Source organism: Falco peregrinus, chromosome 19 (genome assembly GCF_023634155.1).
Source record: "Falco peregrinus isolate bFalPer1 chromosome 19, bFalPer1.pri, whole genome shotgun sequence".
Lineage (NCBI taxonomy): Eukaryota > Metazoa > Chordata > Aves > Falconiformes > Falconidae > Falco > Falco peregrinus.
Genome location: NC_073740.1, coordinates 6267746 through 6284249, shown reverse-complemented (window position 1 = coordinate 6284249; position 16504 = coordinate 6267746). Strand labels below are relative to the sequence as shown.

Below are 16504 nucleotides of genomic sequence, written 5' to 3'. Positions count from 1 at the left end.
TGAGCACTGACAGGGAAAGACCTGGCACAGGGAGATACGTCCCACAAGGAAAGTCTCCTGACATCCAGGATATTGCAAGGACTGATAGGAAACTTCAGACAGAATTGTTGTGGAAGGGAGAATCAGAAAGCTCTCTCTGACCATGTGCAGTGCAGACCCCTTTCTCTGAGGCATCCCCCTGGCCTGCTCTCCCCCCAGCAAAGCCTCTGCCCTCAGGGCTGGGGGTCCCGAGGCGTGAGCCACCCCCTCTGCAGCCAGAGCTCCAGCAGAGCCGCGGTGCAGCTCTGCAGCCACGTGCCCCGGTCCCTCTGCAGAGCACAGGGGCTGAGAGCAGCTGCCCGGCAGTGTTGGTGTGTGGGAGGCGGCGAGCAGAGCTGGGCAAGGGCAACGCTGCCCTCAGTGCCTGGCTCGCTCGCCCTGGACACTCTTACCTAGACCTTCAGTGCAATTTTACTTCTTTCTCTGCCATTTTGGGTTAGTTTTATTCTCTAGCTCTTGCTGTCAGGCTCTCTGGGGATGGGTGTTTCAGCTGCAGAGTCACACTCTGACCTTGTGGGTCCTCTCCTGCAGGTGTGTCCATGGGAACAAGTGTCCCAGCTTTCCTCTCAGCTGTGGGTCTGTGGGCAATGCCCTATGTGGGGCTGGGCAAGGGGCTGGTTCTCCCTGAACCTGATGCTCTTGTTAGGGCACTTGGCTACCTCCTTGAAGTTCCCTTCCAAGCAGCAAGTTGCCCTCCAGAGTGGAAACCTGTCCCCTCGCACCCATTAGTGATCTGAAAGCCCCACATAGAAGCGTAGAGTTTCTGTGATGGAGAAAACACTGTTGGGGTGGGTGAAATGAGCTGTGTATCCTTTGCTGTGGGTGGGATGCTGAGTTCTGATGAAAGTCTACAACCTTTACTGGTCTGTGGTGGGTCAGTCCGTTCTCAGCAGTGCCTTGTGGTATTTCAGGGTAACATGGGAGTGTGGCCACCATTCATCTCAGGAAGGTGCAAGCCCATAGAAACTGGGAACCTGATGGACAGACCACCTCCCCTCACTGTGCACTCACCCACAGGCAATCCTCTTGCCTCACAGACCTCACTGTGTTCCCCCGGAGGGCAGCAAAAATGCTCTGCTTTTCTGTAATCCGAGAATAGGCAACAGGAGAGATGGGGGGGGGCTGTGAAAAAAACTAAAGCTCTCTTACAGTGCATTCACCCTTCCCGTTCCTTAGCACTGGCGCTGCAGACGCTGACCAGCCCTTCTGCGTTGGCACTGGTTTCAGAGGACAAAGTTAAACACCAGGACTGGTCCCTGCCCCCACCCACTGCTGCAGAGTGGGGCTGGCTGGTCAAGAGCCCGTGGGCAGATGCCCTGCTCTTCATCACCCACACGGCCAGCACCGAGCAGGGCTGCAGCCACACAGCTGCAGGAAGGTCTCCGAGAAAAGAGAGGGATGTCTGTGTGTGACGGGGGGATGGTCTGTGGGAAATGGCTTTGATTTTGCTTGCAGAAGTCTCCCCTAAATTATCACTTTTTCTCCTGTGACAGGACCATATGCCCAGAGGCAGCACATGTCCAACAGCAGCTCCATCACCCAGTTCCTCCTCCTGGCATTGGCAGACACGCGGGAGCTGCAGCTCTTGCACTTCTGGCTCTCCCTGGGCATCTACCTGGCTGCCCTCATGGCCAACGGACTCATCATCACTGCCATAGTGTGCGACCACCACCTGCAAACCCCCATGTACTTCTTCCTCCTCAACCTCTCCCTCCTCGACCTGGGCTCCATCTCCACCACTCTCCCCAAAGCCATGGCCAACTCCCTCTGGGACACCAGGGACATCTCCTACTCAGGATGTGCTGCACAGCTCTTCCTGATTGTCTTTTTCCTTTCAGCGGAGTGTTCTCTCCTCACCGTCATGGCCTATGACCGCTACGTGGCCATCTGCCAGCCCCTGCACTACGGGACCCTGCTGGGCAGCAGAGCTTGTGTCCACATGGCAGCAGCTGCCTGGGCCAGTGGGTTTCTCTATGCTGCGCTGCACACGGCCAATACACTGTCACTGCCGCTCTGCCAAGGCAATGCCCTGGGACAGTTCTTCTGTGAAATCCCACAGATCCTCAAGCTCTCCTGCTCACACACCTACCTCAGGGAAGTGGGGCTTATTGTGGCTAGTGTCTTAGTAGTATTTGGGTGTTTCATTTTCATTATTCTGTCTTACATGCAGATCTTCAGGGCTGTGCTGAGGATCCCCTCTGAGCAGGGACGGCACAAAGCCTTTTCCACGTGCCTCCCTCACCTGGCCGTGATCTCCCTCTTTGTCAGCACTGCCATGTTTGCCCACCTGAAGCCCCCCTCCATCTCCTCCCCATCCCTGGACCTGGTGGTGGCAGTTCTGTACTCGGTGGTGCCTCCAGCAGTGAACCCCCTCATCTACAGCATGAGGAACCAGGAGCTGAAGGGTGCAATGTGCAAACTGATAACTGTATCTTCTTCTGAAGGAATAAAATTATGAATAACATTTATAATGTAATTCATCACAGACCCTGACTCTCTTCTGAATTTTTTGTAGTTACTTGTGGTATTTCAGTTCTGATAAAGTTGTCATCCCCATTCTAATTCCTTCTGTGATTTTCTTTTCTGAAGGTGCCCTGCTCTCTCCTCATCTAACAAAGCCAAAGGGCCATTAGGCAACTTTATTTTGGCTGGGATTCTTCCTTCCAAGGCCTTTCTGGAGCTGCAGGGACAGTTCCTCTGTCCACAGACGGAGGGGAAAAGGTTCCTGGCATGGCAGCAGTACCAGGGAACACCAGCCCTTGGCTCTCCAATACTGTCCTCCTTCCACATCTACACTTATCTTGTGACCCCCTGCCTTGGTGTAAGGCCTGAGGGCTCTGGCAGCTTGGTCACCGCCGTGCTGCGTGGCAGTCCTGTGAGCGCAGGCAGGGGCAGGCAACGGGCACTCTGTGACGGTGCTGGCCTCCATAAAATGCTATGGATTTGTGGAGACCACCTGAATGCAGCACTGCAACGTGCTTCCTTGAACCGAGGTCCCCGTGCCCGTTGCTCATGACGAGGGCCATCTCCGAGAGGTGCCGAGCAGGGCGCGACACCCCCGAGCTGAGGTGCTGCCAGCCTCTGGCAGGGGCAGCAGGAGGCCAGGCAGTCACTGTGCCTGCTGCAGTGCTCTGCCTCCGCATGTGCCAGGGACGGGCTCGTGCCTCTGAGCACCCCTGTGTGCGTGAGGCTGGGGTTCAACCACGCCAGCAGTGCATGAGGCCAGCTGAGGTGGGGACACCTCCCAGCGCCTGGCCGTTCCTGTGTGTGACTGCAGGAACAAAGGCCACTGTCCCAGGGAGATTCATCTCACCCGCCTTGGGCAGGCTCATTGCAAGGGCCTCGGTCTGATCACGGCACCCTTTCTGGATGGTGCCCTCAAATGTGTCCGAGCAATCAGGGAGGTTCTGGGGTCCTGGCAAAAGGCAGACATCCAGCCTTTGTTCAGGAAAAGCAAGAAGGACAATTGGGAGAAATACAGGCTGGTCATCCTCACCTTAGTGTCTGGGGAAACGATGGTGGAAATACTCCTGCAGCCATTTCCAGGTAATTGTGGGACATCAAAGGGCTTGCTGCACCCATACGTATTGAGGCAAGAAGGGGATGGTTTGTACCTGGACCTTTGCAAGGGTTTTGACTTTTTCTCCTGCACTTTCTGTATAGGCAGATGGGTGACTTCGGGAGTGAAGAAATGGAGGATACTGTGGGTGGAAGTTGGCTGGGGGCTTGTGGCTATGTCTTGAGCTAGCTCAGCGGCGTCAGGGAGCGAAACCCGACCTTGGGAGAGAGACACAGTTATGCTTGTTGGAAGGAAGCCATGGGAGCAAGAGGAGAAACTTGAAGATAGAGAGTGGTCTGCAGAGCTTGTGGCCTTGTAGGTAAAGGGAGTTGCTGAGCTGCTGTGTCTGTAATAAAAAAAGAGCCCAGAGTGGAAAATTGCTGAGCACAATTACAGGCTGACACGTCAGCCCCCTGCAAAGGTATAAAAGGCTTGCTTGATTATTGATTAATAAAGTGTCTTCGAGGTGTCTTCAAGTGTCTTTGTGCCTTCGATCCTCTCCCAGAGTCGGTGCATCATACGCCACAGGGGCTCAAGACCAAATGTCACCAGTGGTCAAGTCCTCCTGGTGGCCACTGACTAGTGGCATCTTCCAGTGCAAGCAGTTGGGCCAACTGTGTTGAATGTCTTTATTGTCTCCCAGTACAAGTTGACAAAGTGGCTTTTCAGACCCTCCTGTGGATGATGCCAAAGTGGGCAGAGCCCTTGAGCAATGCCATCCAGTTCACCCTGCCTTGAGCAGGACGGCTGGACAAGGGCATTTACAGGGGCCTCTCCCAACCTGAGATATTCTAGGACTCATTGACTCACTTCCCTGGAGAGCTCAGTTGGGATGGGATAGCAGGGGTAAGAAGGGAAAACAGAGGCGCAGAAGCAGAGACAAAACATGGTCCAGTAGAAACAAAGCAGTTCCTCTGGGGAATGTTCTCTCAGCCAAATGGTAGGTAGGAAATCCATGAGATAAATTGGCTGACAGAAGCTTCCCTTTATCTGCTGGGTGCTGGGCCACGGGGAGGGTGACGGCTGAGGACGGTATCTCGTGGTGAGTTGTGTCTCAGGGACTCACATTCCAGCAGGAAGCCAATGGCTGTGACGGGGGCAGTGAGGCCAGTTCTGCCTGCGGAGGGGACAGGCCACCAGCAGCAATGTGCCTGGGAAAGGGGCGGTGAGGTCACCTCTGCCTGACACAGCGCGTAGGGCAGCCCCTGACTCATGGCTGGGACACGTGCTGTTAAGCTCCATCTGCCAGTGTCTCGGGCAGGCCAGCAGAACCAAGGGGCTTCTTTCTTGCTTGTCACGTCGCTGCTGCCTGAGAACATGACAGCACCGCAGCAGGCACACCGCTTGCTCATGTCTATGCGAGAAGCTGAAAGGCTCGCAGCCTTGGAAGAGCATGATGAGGCCGTGGCATGGTCAGGGGAAAGGCCACAAGGAGGGGGATGGGTCGGGATGCCCGCCTGAAGGGTGGTTTCCCAGGTGGTGGAGCTTTCCTTGGAGGTAGGGAAGAGCAGGAGGGAGAAGCACTGCCACCCAGTGCAGCTGGGAAAGTGGAGACTGGAGGTCAGGAGGAGGAAATGTCCCTCAGGGGCTTGTGCTGTGGTGGGAGACGTCGTCCAGAAGGAATATGAGATCAGTCCATGTCTGTGTTTGCAGGAACAGCGTGTGAGGGTGGGCAGACATCAGTGCATGTGTGGCAAGGGCAGGGTGAGAGCAAGGTGGGGAAGCCAGATGGGTGCCTGTGGCCTGCCGGGGAAAAGCAGCAGCCGTGGGACAGCGTAGGACAACGTGAGACAGAAGGCAAAGGGCACGGGCAAGGCTGGAAGTCACCAAGAGAACCCAAGGGTTGTCCCCTTGCGTACGGCCATTGCCTGTGCCGTACAGAGTGCAGTTTATGGCACCTGCAGTGTCCTTGGCCATCTCTTCCTTTCCTGTGGATCTCTTTATCACTGCTTTCCCCAGTTCAGCAGCCCCTCGCCAAGGAATAAACCACCCAGCAGAAGAGTGAAACCCAGTGGGTCTCTCTGTAAGGGGTGGTTGATTCTGCCTGTATCTCCGCAGGTAAGTTGTTCCCCACCGACTGTTCTCCAGTGTCTCAGTCAGTCATATCAGGAAAAATCCCTCCCCGTGTACATCTACCCGACCACCTTGGTGGTAATGCTTTTTGTGCTACAGGGCACATATCCAGCACCACCCAGTGCCCAGTGGAACGTTCCAGTACCTACTGCTAGTTAGTTCTGACAGCTTCATGAAATGCATTGAGCAATCACAATGTGGGTAGGGCCCCACAAAGACCAGAGTTCCATTTTGGTGTGTCTCGGCTTCATTTTAGTAACACACTTCACACTGAGTGTGGATTCAGTGTTGTCCAGGTCTGGAGGTCAGTCTCGTTCCAATGAGTGTATTTTGGTCTTAGCCACAGTTACTCCCACGAGTCCCCAATGGGATGGGGATACCAGCTACAGGCATTCCTGCATGAGGACATTCAGGGAAATGGGTACCTACCCAACAATCACTCCTCCTAACAGCATTTATCGATTCTTCAACAATTTTCAAATGAGTATTCCATGTCCATGACTCCTCCTGATCCCACCCAAGCTGAGGATTTAGCATACCACATCACAGGCCAAATTCTATACATCTGTAAAACATGTTTCAACATATATCTACAAAGGAGAGACAAGTAGCAGGCTCCAGCCTCCCTGTAGACAGCCCAGTCTTATCTGGGGTCGCATTTCAGTCATTCACTTATATGCTGTCTGGCAATAATGCAAGATACCGAACCTAGAACTTCATGATTCTGGAGGTAGTTTCAAGCATAAAGGTTTTTCTTGCTTGACAGTCCATTCTGGTGATGTGGCTGCTTAAACCCTGCTATGGCACGTCCATGGAGTGACTCCTTCAGGCTTGACAGCAGCGTAGGAGCTGAGCAAAATCTGGAAAGGTCCTTTCACTTCTCTTCAGAGGTTCATCCAACCACGTTCTAAGATACACACAATCTCCGGGTCGGTAGTGATGTACAGGCACGTCCAGGGACAGATCTGCGCTCACAGTGACGTACCTCTGGAGAGAGGACAGGACCTTTCATAAAGACTGAACATACTCTTTTAAGCCATGTTTCCCTTCTATTATTTTGGGATTCACTCCCCTTTCTGTCACCTGGCAAGGTTTACCATGTATCCTTTCCAAAGGACTAAGTCTCTCCTTCCGTTTACGCTGGATCCTGTATCTGTAGCAATGCTGAGGGAAAAGCATCTGACTGCTCTCTCTGAGGTTCTTGGCAAATTTTATTCATCTGTCCTTTCAGGCTTTGCTTCATTCTTTCTACTTTCCCGCTTGATTGAGGTCTCCATGGAGTGTGGAGATCCCATTTTACCCCTCCTAGTTTAGCTAAAAGGTGAAGGGCTTCTACTACCAAGTGTCGACCCCTACCCAAAGAAAGTCCTATGGGTACCCCAATCTCAGTATAATCTCTGAACTTACACTTACGATATTTCTTATTGGTGCGACAAGGGAAAGCTTCCAGCCAGCCTGAAAAAGCATCTGCCATTACTAAAAGGTACGGATACCCATTTTGCTGCAGTAACTTGGAAAAAGTCTAATTGCCAGTAATCCCCTGGGCTTTGTCAGCCCTGGGAAAGATCATTGGGCTAGGTGAGGTTATTCTTCAGGTACAACTCAGGCTTCTTCACTCTGCTTTTTGTTTTCCCAGTCATGGTACATTTAGAACTTGCCCTTTCAAGGCTTCTACCAAACTCTCAATTCCCCAGAGAGTTTCGTGGTGCTTCCTTTTAACCAATTCACACATAATTTCCTCTGTAAATGTTAGTTGATGCGAAGGAGTCACCCATCATCCGTGATTTGGGTTGCCTTCAGTATATTAGCCAACTGATTGTTTTCTGGTGGATCCTGTGGGCTCTTAGGTCCTAATTTCTGCCGTTTCTCTGGCAGGACTAGCAATATTTGACTTTCAGCTGCTTCTTTCCTTGCTTGATCTGCCACTTGCTGTCCTATATGCACCGAGCTATCTCCAAGGTGCTGCACTTTACAATGCATAATTGCCAGCACCCTGGGTCAACTGGTCACCTGAAATGATTGTTGGGTCTTTGCCTCATAATTTGACGGGGGATCCTTGAGAGGTTCAGAGTCCTCTTTCTTTCTTTCTTTCCAACAGCCCCATCGGCATGGTCTATTCCAAAGGCAAATTTCAAATATGTCCATGCATTAAAAAAGCCTTGTCTGTTCATAATAATCCCAGTGCCCTTAGTAAGGCTGTGAGTTCTGCCTCTTGGGCCCACGGGTCAGATGAGAGGGCTTTGGCTTCTCTTCTCTCTCTGATAGTTACCACCACATATCCTGCTCTTTGGGTCCCATTTCGCACAAAAGTACTACCACCTACAAATAAGTCCCAGTCTCCATTTTCTGTTGGCGTGCCTTTTAATTCCACTCGGCTAGAATATACCTCTGCCATTGTCTTTAAACAATCATGAGTTGGTTCTTCTTTTCCACTGAGATCATGTCATTTTTGCCCAGGTGTCAGTTCCTGGGCCTCTTGCATCGGTAATACTGTAGCTGCCACCGTGCACGGACAGGTTGGCCGTCCTTTACTGACACTGTCCAGCTGTTTGGAAAAGCTCCCCACGGCTCTGCTCCATGGTTCCAGGCTCTGGGCCAACACTCCTAAGGCAACGTGTCACCTTTCATGCACAAAGAGTTCCAATGGGTTTTCTAGACTTGGGAGGCCTAGAGCTGGAGCACTCATTCCAGTCCATTTCCATTCCGTAAATGCATCTCTGCACTCCTGAGTCCAGACAAGGAGGTTTCCCTTTCCTCCGACACCTTCATATAAAAGCTTGGCAATGAGTCCCAAATTCGTTATCCATAAGTGACACCACCCGGCCATTCCCAGGGATGCTCTGAGCTCTTGTTTTCATTTGGCTTCTGGGATTTGACAAATGGCCCTTTTCCTCCAGCTCCAAGACTCTGCTGGCCCAGGCAAATTGTAAATCCCCAATTGGTTGCTTCTTCTGGGGTGGTCTCTGCCTTTTCCCAGGGTACTTTGTACCCTGCTAGCCCCCAAAGTTTAGGAGGTCCTTGTTATAGAATCTTCTTTACTACTGGTTGCTAGCAGTATGTCACCTACCTATTGCAGCAAGGCGACATTTTCCTACCTCTTTTGCCAGCTTTCCAACTCACTGGCTAATTGATTTCCAAAGACTGTAGGACTATTTTTAACTCCTTGCAGTCATACAGCCCTGCACAGCTGGGTTTCTCGACCAGTTTCAGGGCTTTCCCATTTGAAACCAACCGACTGGTGACTGGCAGCAGCCAGCACAAGGCAGAAGAACGCATCTTCCATCTCATACAGTAAACCATTCCTCATTCTCCTTCAGGGTGGTCAGGAGGGCATGTGGGTGTGCTACTGCCTCATGGACATCTTGCACAGTTGGATTTATAGCTCTTGAATCTTGCACTAGTTTGTATTCTTCTGAATTTGGCTTCCTGACAGGTAATACTGGAGTGTTATGTTCTGATTGGCATTCTCTTAGTAACCCCAAATCTGTGATTTGTTCAATTAAGGACTGCAACCCTTTCCTGACTTGTAGTTTAACTGGGTACAGCTTTTGACTTGCTGGTCTGCCATTTGGCTTCCACTGGACGATTACTGGTTCCCCTGCTTGGGGTTGCCCTGGTGTTCCTGAAGCCCATACAAGAGGTATTGCAGCATTTGTAACTGCTTCTGGTATCTGCTGTAGCTCGGCTTCCTTCTGCAACATAAAAACGTGGGCATCCAAATCTTTATTGTCAGGAATATGGTTCCTTTGAGGCAGCCCAGGTGGCACCTCAGGTAGATTTGGTTTCTGTCAACCAGCAACTGAATGCCAGCCCTGCAGTGCGTCACGGTCTGACCCAAGTTCATCCAGCTGGTCCATGAACAGGAAGCCCATCACAGTGGGGGTTCCAATCACCTGGCTACTCCCACACTCCACTGGTACTTATTCCAGCAATCCTTTGCTCAGCCCCGTGAAGATACCATCAAAGAACCAGTGCATGGTTCTCACAGTGTTCCTGGATCACAGCATATGCAAACTGAAGCACATTTTCAGCAGCACCATGTCCTCCTGGAGGTCAGCCTCCCCTCCCCCACAGGCCTTCAGGGGCCTCAGCAGCACTGCAGCTAGCCAAGCCTTCTTCTGCCAGGGCTGCAGAGCCCAGCACTGCTTTTCTGGCCTTGCAGAGGGCAGGGCTTCCTCTGCTGGTGCACTTAGATTGCCACCGCCACCCACTCCAGCGGGTCTCTGGTCTCCAGCACAGCACGGGCACACGCTGGCTCGGGGGCGCTTGGTACCAGCTTTGCCCGAGAGAAGCCTGAGCTTGGCCCCAGCGCTACGGCTGAGGTGCTGCAGCCCAGAAGCGCACCGATGGCTTGGGGCTGGGGCTCAGGCAGGAGGAGCTGGACTTCCACATGCTGTCATCGTGCTGGATATTGATGGAGTAAATCATGATATTGATGAAATAAATCATGACGGGTGGTGGGACGGGTCACAGTGGTGCGGCCGGGAAAGGTGTGGGCTTTTCACGAGGGACAGGCCAGGAAGCTGAGGAGGGGATGCCCTCCGTGTGCAGGCACTTGTTGCACGTGCGGATCTCCTCTCCGGGGTGTGCAGCAGGTTGGGTGAGCCCTTGCAGGAGAGTGTCAGCGAGAGGCCGGTTAGTGTGCCATCCTGGTGGGAGACACAGCACCCGCACTCAGGGTACGGCAGCGGAGAAAGGCTTATCTAAGCAAGCCAAGGAAGTCTGCAGGTCCATGATCCCAGCTCTTATTGGGGACTTCATGACCCTGACGCCTTCTGGAAGGGGAGCACAGCAGGATACACCCTGTCCAGCTGGTGTCGGGGGTCTCTTGAGACAAATTCTTTGCACAGGTGTCAGGCCAACAAAGGTGACGCTCACCTGAATCTGGTCCTTGCCAAACAGGCAGTGCTGCTGAGGGATGTGAAAACCAGTGTCAGCCCCGGCTGTAGTGCTCATGAAATAGGGGGAGAAGACTTTAGCCTCTTCAGAGGACTTGTAGTGGTAGTCCCATGGGCAGCAGCACTCAAGGACAGCAGAGCTGTGTACGGCTGGTCATTCAGGAAAGCATTTTCCAAGCGGAACTGTCCATACCGAGGAGCAGGAAATCAAGCAGACATGCCTAGAGAGATCCTTGGCTAAAGAAGGAATTCCTCAAGAATCTCCAGAGAGAAAAGGAAGCATCCTGGAGGTGGATACAAGGGCTCAAAGAGGAATTTAGAAATAGGGATGTCTTCAGGGAAGCCAAAGCCTGCTTAGTATGGGGTCTTGCAAGATGTTCAAGGGCATCAAGAGGATCTGTCACTACTTGCAGAACAGTTTAAGAAATAAACGAAGCCCCTGTGTGGCCACTGCTGAGCTTAGTAAGAGCAGGTCTAGATAAAACTGAACATCCTCCAGGTCCTCTTTGCCTTAGTCTTCCCCAGCATCGTGTCCCAAAGCTTTGTGCCTGAAGGCAGGACTCTGGAGGGAACCAGCCAAGTGTGGATGGGGATCATGTCAGGAGTCATTTGACCAAATTCAATGCTTCCCACTCCAGGGAGGTGGAGGGGCGGCATCCCAGGGAGCTGTGTGAGCAGGCCGATGTCCCAGTGAGGCCATTCTCCATCCCCACTGGAAGGTCATAGAGACTGGAGGAACTTCCTCTTGACTGGAAGCACCCATGAATCTCGTGATACCCAAGAAGGACAAATTGAAAGTCCTGCCCCTAAAGTGGACCGAGGCCCTGCGATGACACAGGGCAGGGACTGCCTGGCTGGGTCCTTGGTTTGCATTCGGCAAACTAGGAGCCATCAGGAAAGGTGACCAACAGCCTCCTGGGCTGTATGACCAGGAGCACAGCCACGGCAAGTCATTCCCTCCCTCTGCTTCCCACTTGTTTCCCCACATCTAGAGTACTTGTCTAGCTTTGGTGCTCCGCAATAGCAGAGAGACATTGGCACGCTGGAGCCATTTCAGTAAAGAATCACAGAGATGGTCAAGGCTGGAGCACGTGCCCTGTTAGATCAGGCTGAGGGAGCTGGGCTGGTCCACCCTGGAGAATGGAGGGCTTTTGTGGGAGGATGTAAGAGCCTTGCGTTGCCTATGGCAAGGTTTCCAAGAACTCACTGTGGTACAAGGCAGGAGCACAGGAAGCAATGGACTGAAGCAAGAGCGCTGTCCTCCTTCTTCACCTTCAGCCTTTAGCTCGGGGAACCACAGGCTGCACAGACCCCCAGTGGTGAGGGGTGTGCCATCAGTTCGAGTCCTCTTGGGTGACATTTCTGGCACCTGAGCGGGTAACTGTCCAGGTGGATTTTCCAAGGGTAAATCCTGCCTCGCCAACCTGACAGCCTGCAGTTGTGCGTGAGGAGCTCCACAGTGGATGTCATTTCCCTCAGCTTTACAAATGTCTTCCCATGGTCTCCCTCAGTGTTCTGCCCAAGCGATGCCATGACACTCTGGGTGCAAACAGAAAGAGATGAGTAAAACACCAGCTGGATGGTCAGGCTGAGAGAGCAGTGGGGAAGGGCTCACACCCCACCTGGAGGCCACTGGGACATACTGGGGCAGTGTGGGCAGCACAGGGGACTCTCCTGCTTACAGTTTAAGAGCTGGAAAGATAATCCAGTGGAGGCAACTCTCACAGTGTCTGTCGGTGGCACCTAACTGAGAGGACCATCCCTGTGCCCTAGGGATGTCATGGAGGGGAACCCTGGCAGGTGGGGTGGCCGCCCTGTCAGGAGCTGCACAGATGCAGGAAGGACCAAGGGCAGAGCCTGCACCTCCCTCGGGTGGACTAACACCCTGCAGCTGCAGGGCCTGGGACCTGCCTGGCTGGGCAGTGTCTGTGCAGAAAAGGCCCTGGTGGTGCTGGGGGACAGAAGGCAAAACACAATCCCAGCCCGTGACCTGGTAGCAGAGGCAGCCAGCCGTGCCCTGGAGCGTATGAAGAGGTGCCTTGACAAGGGAGTGCGGGAAGTGATTGTGTCTCCGTGCTCATCCCTCGTTAGACCCCCTGTCCATGACTGTGTTCATTTTTGGGCCCTGACTGGGGAGGGAAGGAGGGAGGGAGCGGCTGGGTGGCTGCTGGGCTTTTGGCCAGAGACAGCCCATTACAGCAAGGAAGGTGTGTATAATTTGGAGGGAGTTAGAGGAAAGAAGGAAGGCAGCAGAATGTCCCCAGGACTTGGAGGGCCATGGAGTCATTTCATTGGCCACCCCATTCAGAATGAAGCTGGGAAGTGAGCCTGAAATTCAGAACCAACAAGGTCCATAGACAGGCCAGGCTGTTCCTGTGGTTGTGCCTGGAGACCCGCACACCTACAGCACAGGTTGTGCTGGGGCTGAATCTCCTGCCTGGCTTCAATGGCCTCCCGAAGCCATGGACAAAGCTTTGGGTGGAGGCCCCAGGTGAGGCTGGTCAGGGCCAGGAAGGCCTAGGGATGCTCTCAGGGCCCTGCCCCCATGGGATCCCACCTGCCAGTGCCCTCAGCAGGCCAGGTTCTCCTTCCCTTCTGCCCCTGGGCTGTGCTCTGCTGCTCTCCTTCCCCACTTACCTGGGCATCGGGGACTCCACAACTTCACAGTGACTACAACCAAGGTGGCACTGGTCTTCAAATCCCTGAGCAGATTGTTGTCTTTGTGGAGACCCAGGTGCAGGTGAGCATCAGAGTGGGCAACCTGTTTGGTCTGAGGAACTTGCCCACAAGCCCCTGGACTCTTGGCATCCTTGCTTACCTGTCCTGTCAACACCAAGGAGACTGATTCCCCCAGAATAAACCAGATTATCTCACCCATTGTTTCTCCTGCCATAGTATCTCACAAACCAAACATTTTTTTAATTGGCAATAAATTAATCTTTGCCAAGACCTCACATCTCTGGACATGAAAAGAATCATTAAGAGATCTCTTTTTCTTTATCTTTGCCATGAGCATTGCTGGTTTATTTTTTTCCTTTGTCCTGTTGAGTCAGTGCAGCGAATGAGCAGCTGAATGTTTGTCTCACCACTGGCCAAGGTTAACCCACCACAGGACCACATCAGGACTGCTGAGCCCACAATGGGGCTCCCAGCACATGAAAGACCCTGACACATCAGAGAAGTCCTGCAGAGGCCAGAAGGATAGTTGGGACATGGAACACATTATGGACAAAGAGAGGCTGAGAGAGCGCAAGAGTATTATTTGAGAAATTGTTCTGAATGAAAGACTGGAGCGCTGGACCCAGGCCAGCTGGTGGGATCTCAATCAATATTTGTTAGAACACCATGCCATGAGAACATGATCTTGTTGGAGGTCTCTGACAATGGCCTTCCCTGAGAGACCAACTGTGGCAAGAGCTATGGGACTTGTGTGTAACAAGTGTCAGTCGGAAAGTGGCTCCCTTTATATTTAGCAATGGTGATGGAGTTGGGTATCGCTGGGCAACGGAGGAGGACAGAGGTGACCATGCAGCAGTGGTCCCTAATGAGGGCTGGGGTATATGACCAGGCTTGGAAATGAGCAGTGTTTGGGAATTTGTGGGGAAAATTTCCCTTCTGCAGCTTTCTGAGGGTGTGCAGGGAACACGGCACAGATCTGGCCCCTCAGTCCCGCTCCTTTGGTGCCTTGCTGGCTTCACCATGACCCCTGGGTCTGCACCAGGACCACCCTGCTGTGTGCCCCCACCCTGCACACCCACACAGCTGAGCTCTCACTGGTGTTTCCCTCTCCCTGGCCCTTCCCAGCCCAGCCCCCCCACAGCCCCCAGAGCTCTGCCCACCTCCCCTGCCCTCTCCCCAGCCCAGGCAGACACAGCAGCCCACGCGGGGCTGGCCCCATGCAATTGCCCACCCAAAGGGGGCTGCAGAGCTCTGGGCACTCACCCCATGGCCATAGACCATCACAAGGGCACAGGAGATGCTGGTGGGCAGAGAGGGGTCTCCTCCTGCCAGTCAGCCCCAGGGCTGGCACCAGCCATGGCATGAGGACACAGAGGCCATTGCCTCCCTCTGTCTGCTGCTCCTCTCTCACAGGGACCCTGATTGCCCACTCCTGGCAGCCCCTCGGGGCCAGTCCCTGTCCCCAGCACCAGGCTGCTGGCCTGGGGGCTCCCCAGGCACCTCCTGCTGCACCAGGGACACAGCAGCCTGCCCCAGCTGGGGCATCCACAGAGACACCTGCTCTTGCCCAGGGATGTGGTCTCAGGCATGGCCCTGAGCAGGCGGTGCTGCTGTGCAGGGCAGCGGTGCCTGAAAGCCCAGGGAGATGGTCCCAGGCACATCCCTCTTGGTCACCCACCATTCCCATGGGCACTGGGCCCCCACACGCCAAGGCTCAACACAGGCCCATGCCCTAACGCCTTGCCCCATGCCCTCCTCCCCTGAGCCATGGAGAACCCAAGATCAGAGACGTTGTTCAGGAAACAATTCCTGCAGCTTGTTCCTCAGCTTGGCTTTGGAATTAGTGCCAAAAGTCCAAACATTGGAACTGAGAAATCCTCCTTTTATTACAGAGATGTGAGCCAGGAGTCAAGGTTAATTGTCCACCCATGCATATGTACAAAGAACACCAGGTCAGACAGGCTGGGTTCCCACGTGCAACAGATTCAGACATTTCTTGAAAAACAGGATTGTCACAAATAGAATGCTAAACGCACTGGAGTTTCCAGAAATGAAGTGGAAATGCCTTGTGAAGGGACATGGATAATTTGTTGCTTCTGAGATACACCTGACTGCATCAGCTTCTTCAGTGCGTCCTTCAGCTCCTGGTTCCTCATGCTGTAGATGAGGGGGTTCACTGCTGGAGGCACCACCGAGTACAGAACTGCCACCACCAGGTCCAGGGATGGGGAGGAGATGGAGCGGGGCTTCAGGTGGGCAAGTATGGCAGTGCTGACAAAGAGGGAGACCACGGCCAGGTGAGGGAGGCACGTGGAAAAGGCTTTGTGCCGTCCCTGCTCAGAGGGGATCCTCAGCACAGCCCTGAAGATCTGCACATAGGACAGCACAATGAAAATGAAACATCCACAGACTAAACAGGAACTAATCACTAGAAGCCCCACTTCCCTGAGGTAGGTGTGTGAGCAGGAGAGCTTGAGGATCTGTGGGATTTCACAGAAGACCTGTCCCAGGGCATTGCCGTGGCAGAGCGGCAGTGACAGTGTATTGGCCGTGTGCAGCGCAGCACAGAGAAACCCACTGGCCCAGGCAGCTGCTGCCATGTGGACACAAGCTCTGCTGCCCAGCAGGGTCCCGTAGTGCAGGGGCTGGCAGATGGCCACGTAGCGGTCATAGGCCATGACGGTGAGGAGAGAACACTCCGCTGAAAGGAAAAAGACAATCAGGAAGAGCTGTGCAGCACATCCTGAGTAGGAGATGTCCCTGGTGTCCCAGAGGGAGTTGGCCATGGCTTTGGGGAGAGTGGTGGAGATGGAGCCTAGGTCGAGGAGGGAGAGGTTGAGGAGGAAGAAGTACATGGGGGTTTGCAGGTGGTGGTCGCACACTACTGTGATGATGATGAGGCCATTGGCCATGAGGGCAGCCAGGTAGATGCCCAGGGAGAGCCAGAAGTGCAAGAGCTGCAGCTCCCGCGTGTCTGCCAATGCCAGGAGGAGGAACTGGGTGATGGAGCTGCTGTTGGACATGTGCTGCCTCTGGGCATATGGTCCTGTCACAGGAGAAAAAGACAGTGATAATTTAGGGGAGACTTCTGCAAGCAAAATCAAAGCCATTTCCCACAGACCATCCCCCCGTCACACACAGACATCCCTCTCTTTTCTCGGAGACCTTCCTGCAGCTGTGTGGCTGCAGCCCTGCTTGGTGCTGGCCGTGTGGGTGATGAAGAGCAGGGCATCTGCCCACGGGCTCTTGACCAGCC

The 16504-nt window shown here is 53.6% G+C and overlaps 2 protein-coding genes across 2 annotated transcripts; one reads left to right on the top strand and one right to left on the bottom strand.

Moving 5' to 3' along the window:
• Positions 1 to 1525: 1525 nt before the first annotated feature.
• LOC129782911 (olfactory receptor 14C36-like) lies at positions 1526 to 2497 on the top strand. The gene has a single exon (XM_055792427.1). It carries the CDS (start codon positions 1556 to 1558, stop codon positions 2495 to 2497), a length of 942 nt encoding a protein of 313 aa, XP_055648402.1. The 5' UTR covers positions 1526 to 1555.
• A 12763-nt stretch (positions 2498 to 15260) lies between these two features.
• On the bottom strand, positions 15261 to 16271 carry LOC129782910 (olfactory receptor 14A16-like). The gene has a single exon (XM_055792425.1). It carries the CDS (start codon positions 16269 to 16271, stop codon positions 15261 to 15263), a length of 1011 nt encoding a protein of 336 aa, XP_055648400.1.
• Positions 16272 to 16504: the final 233 nt, after the last annotated feature.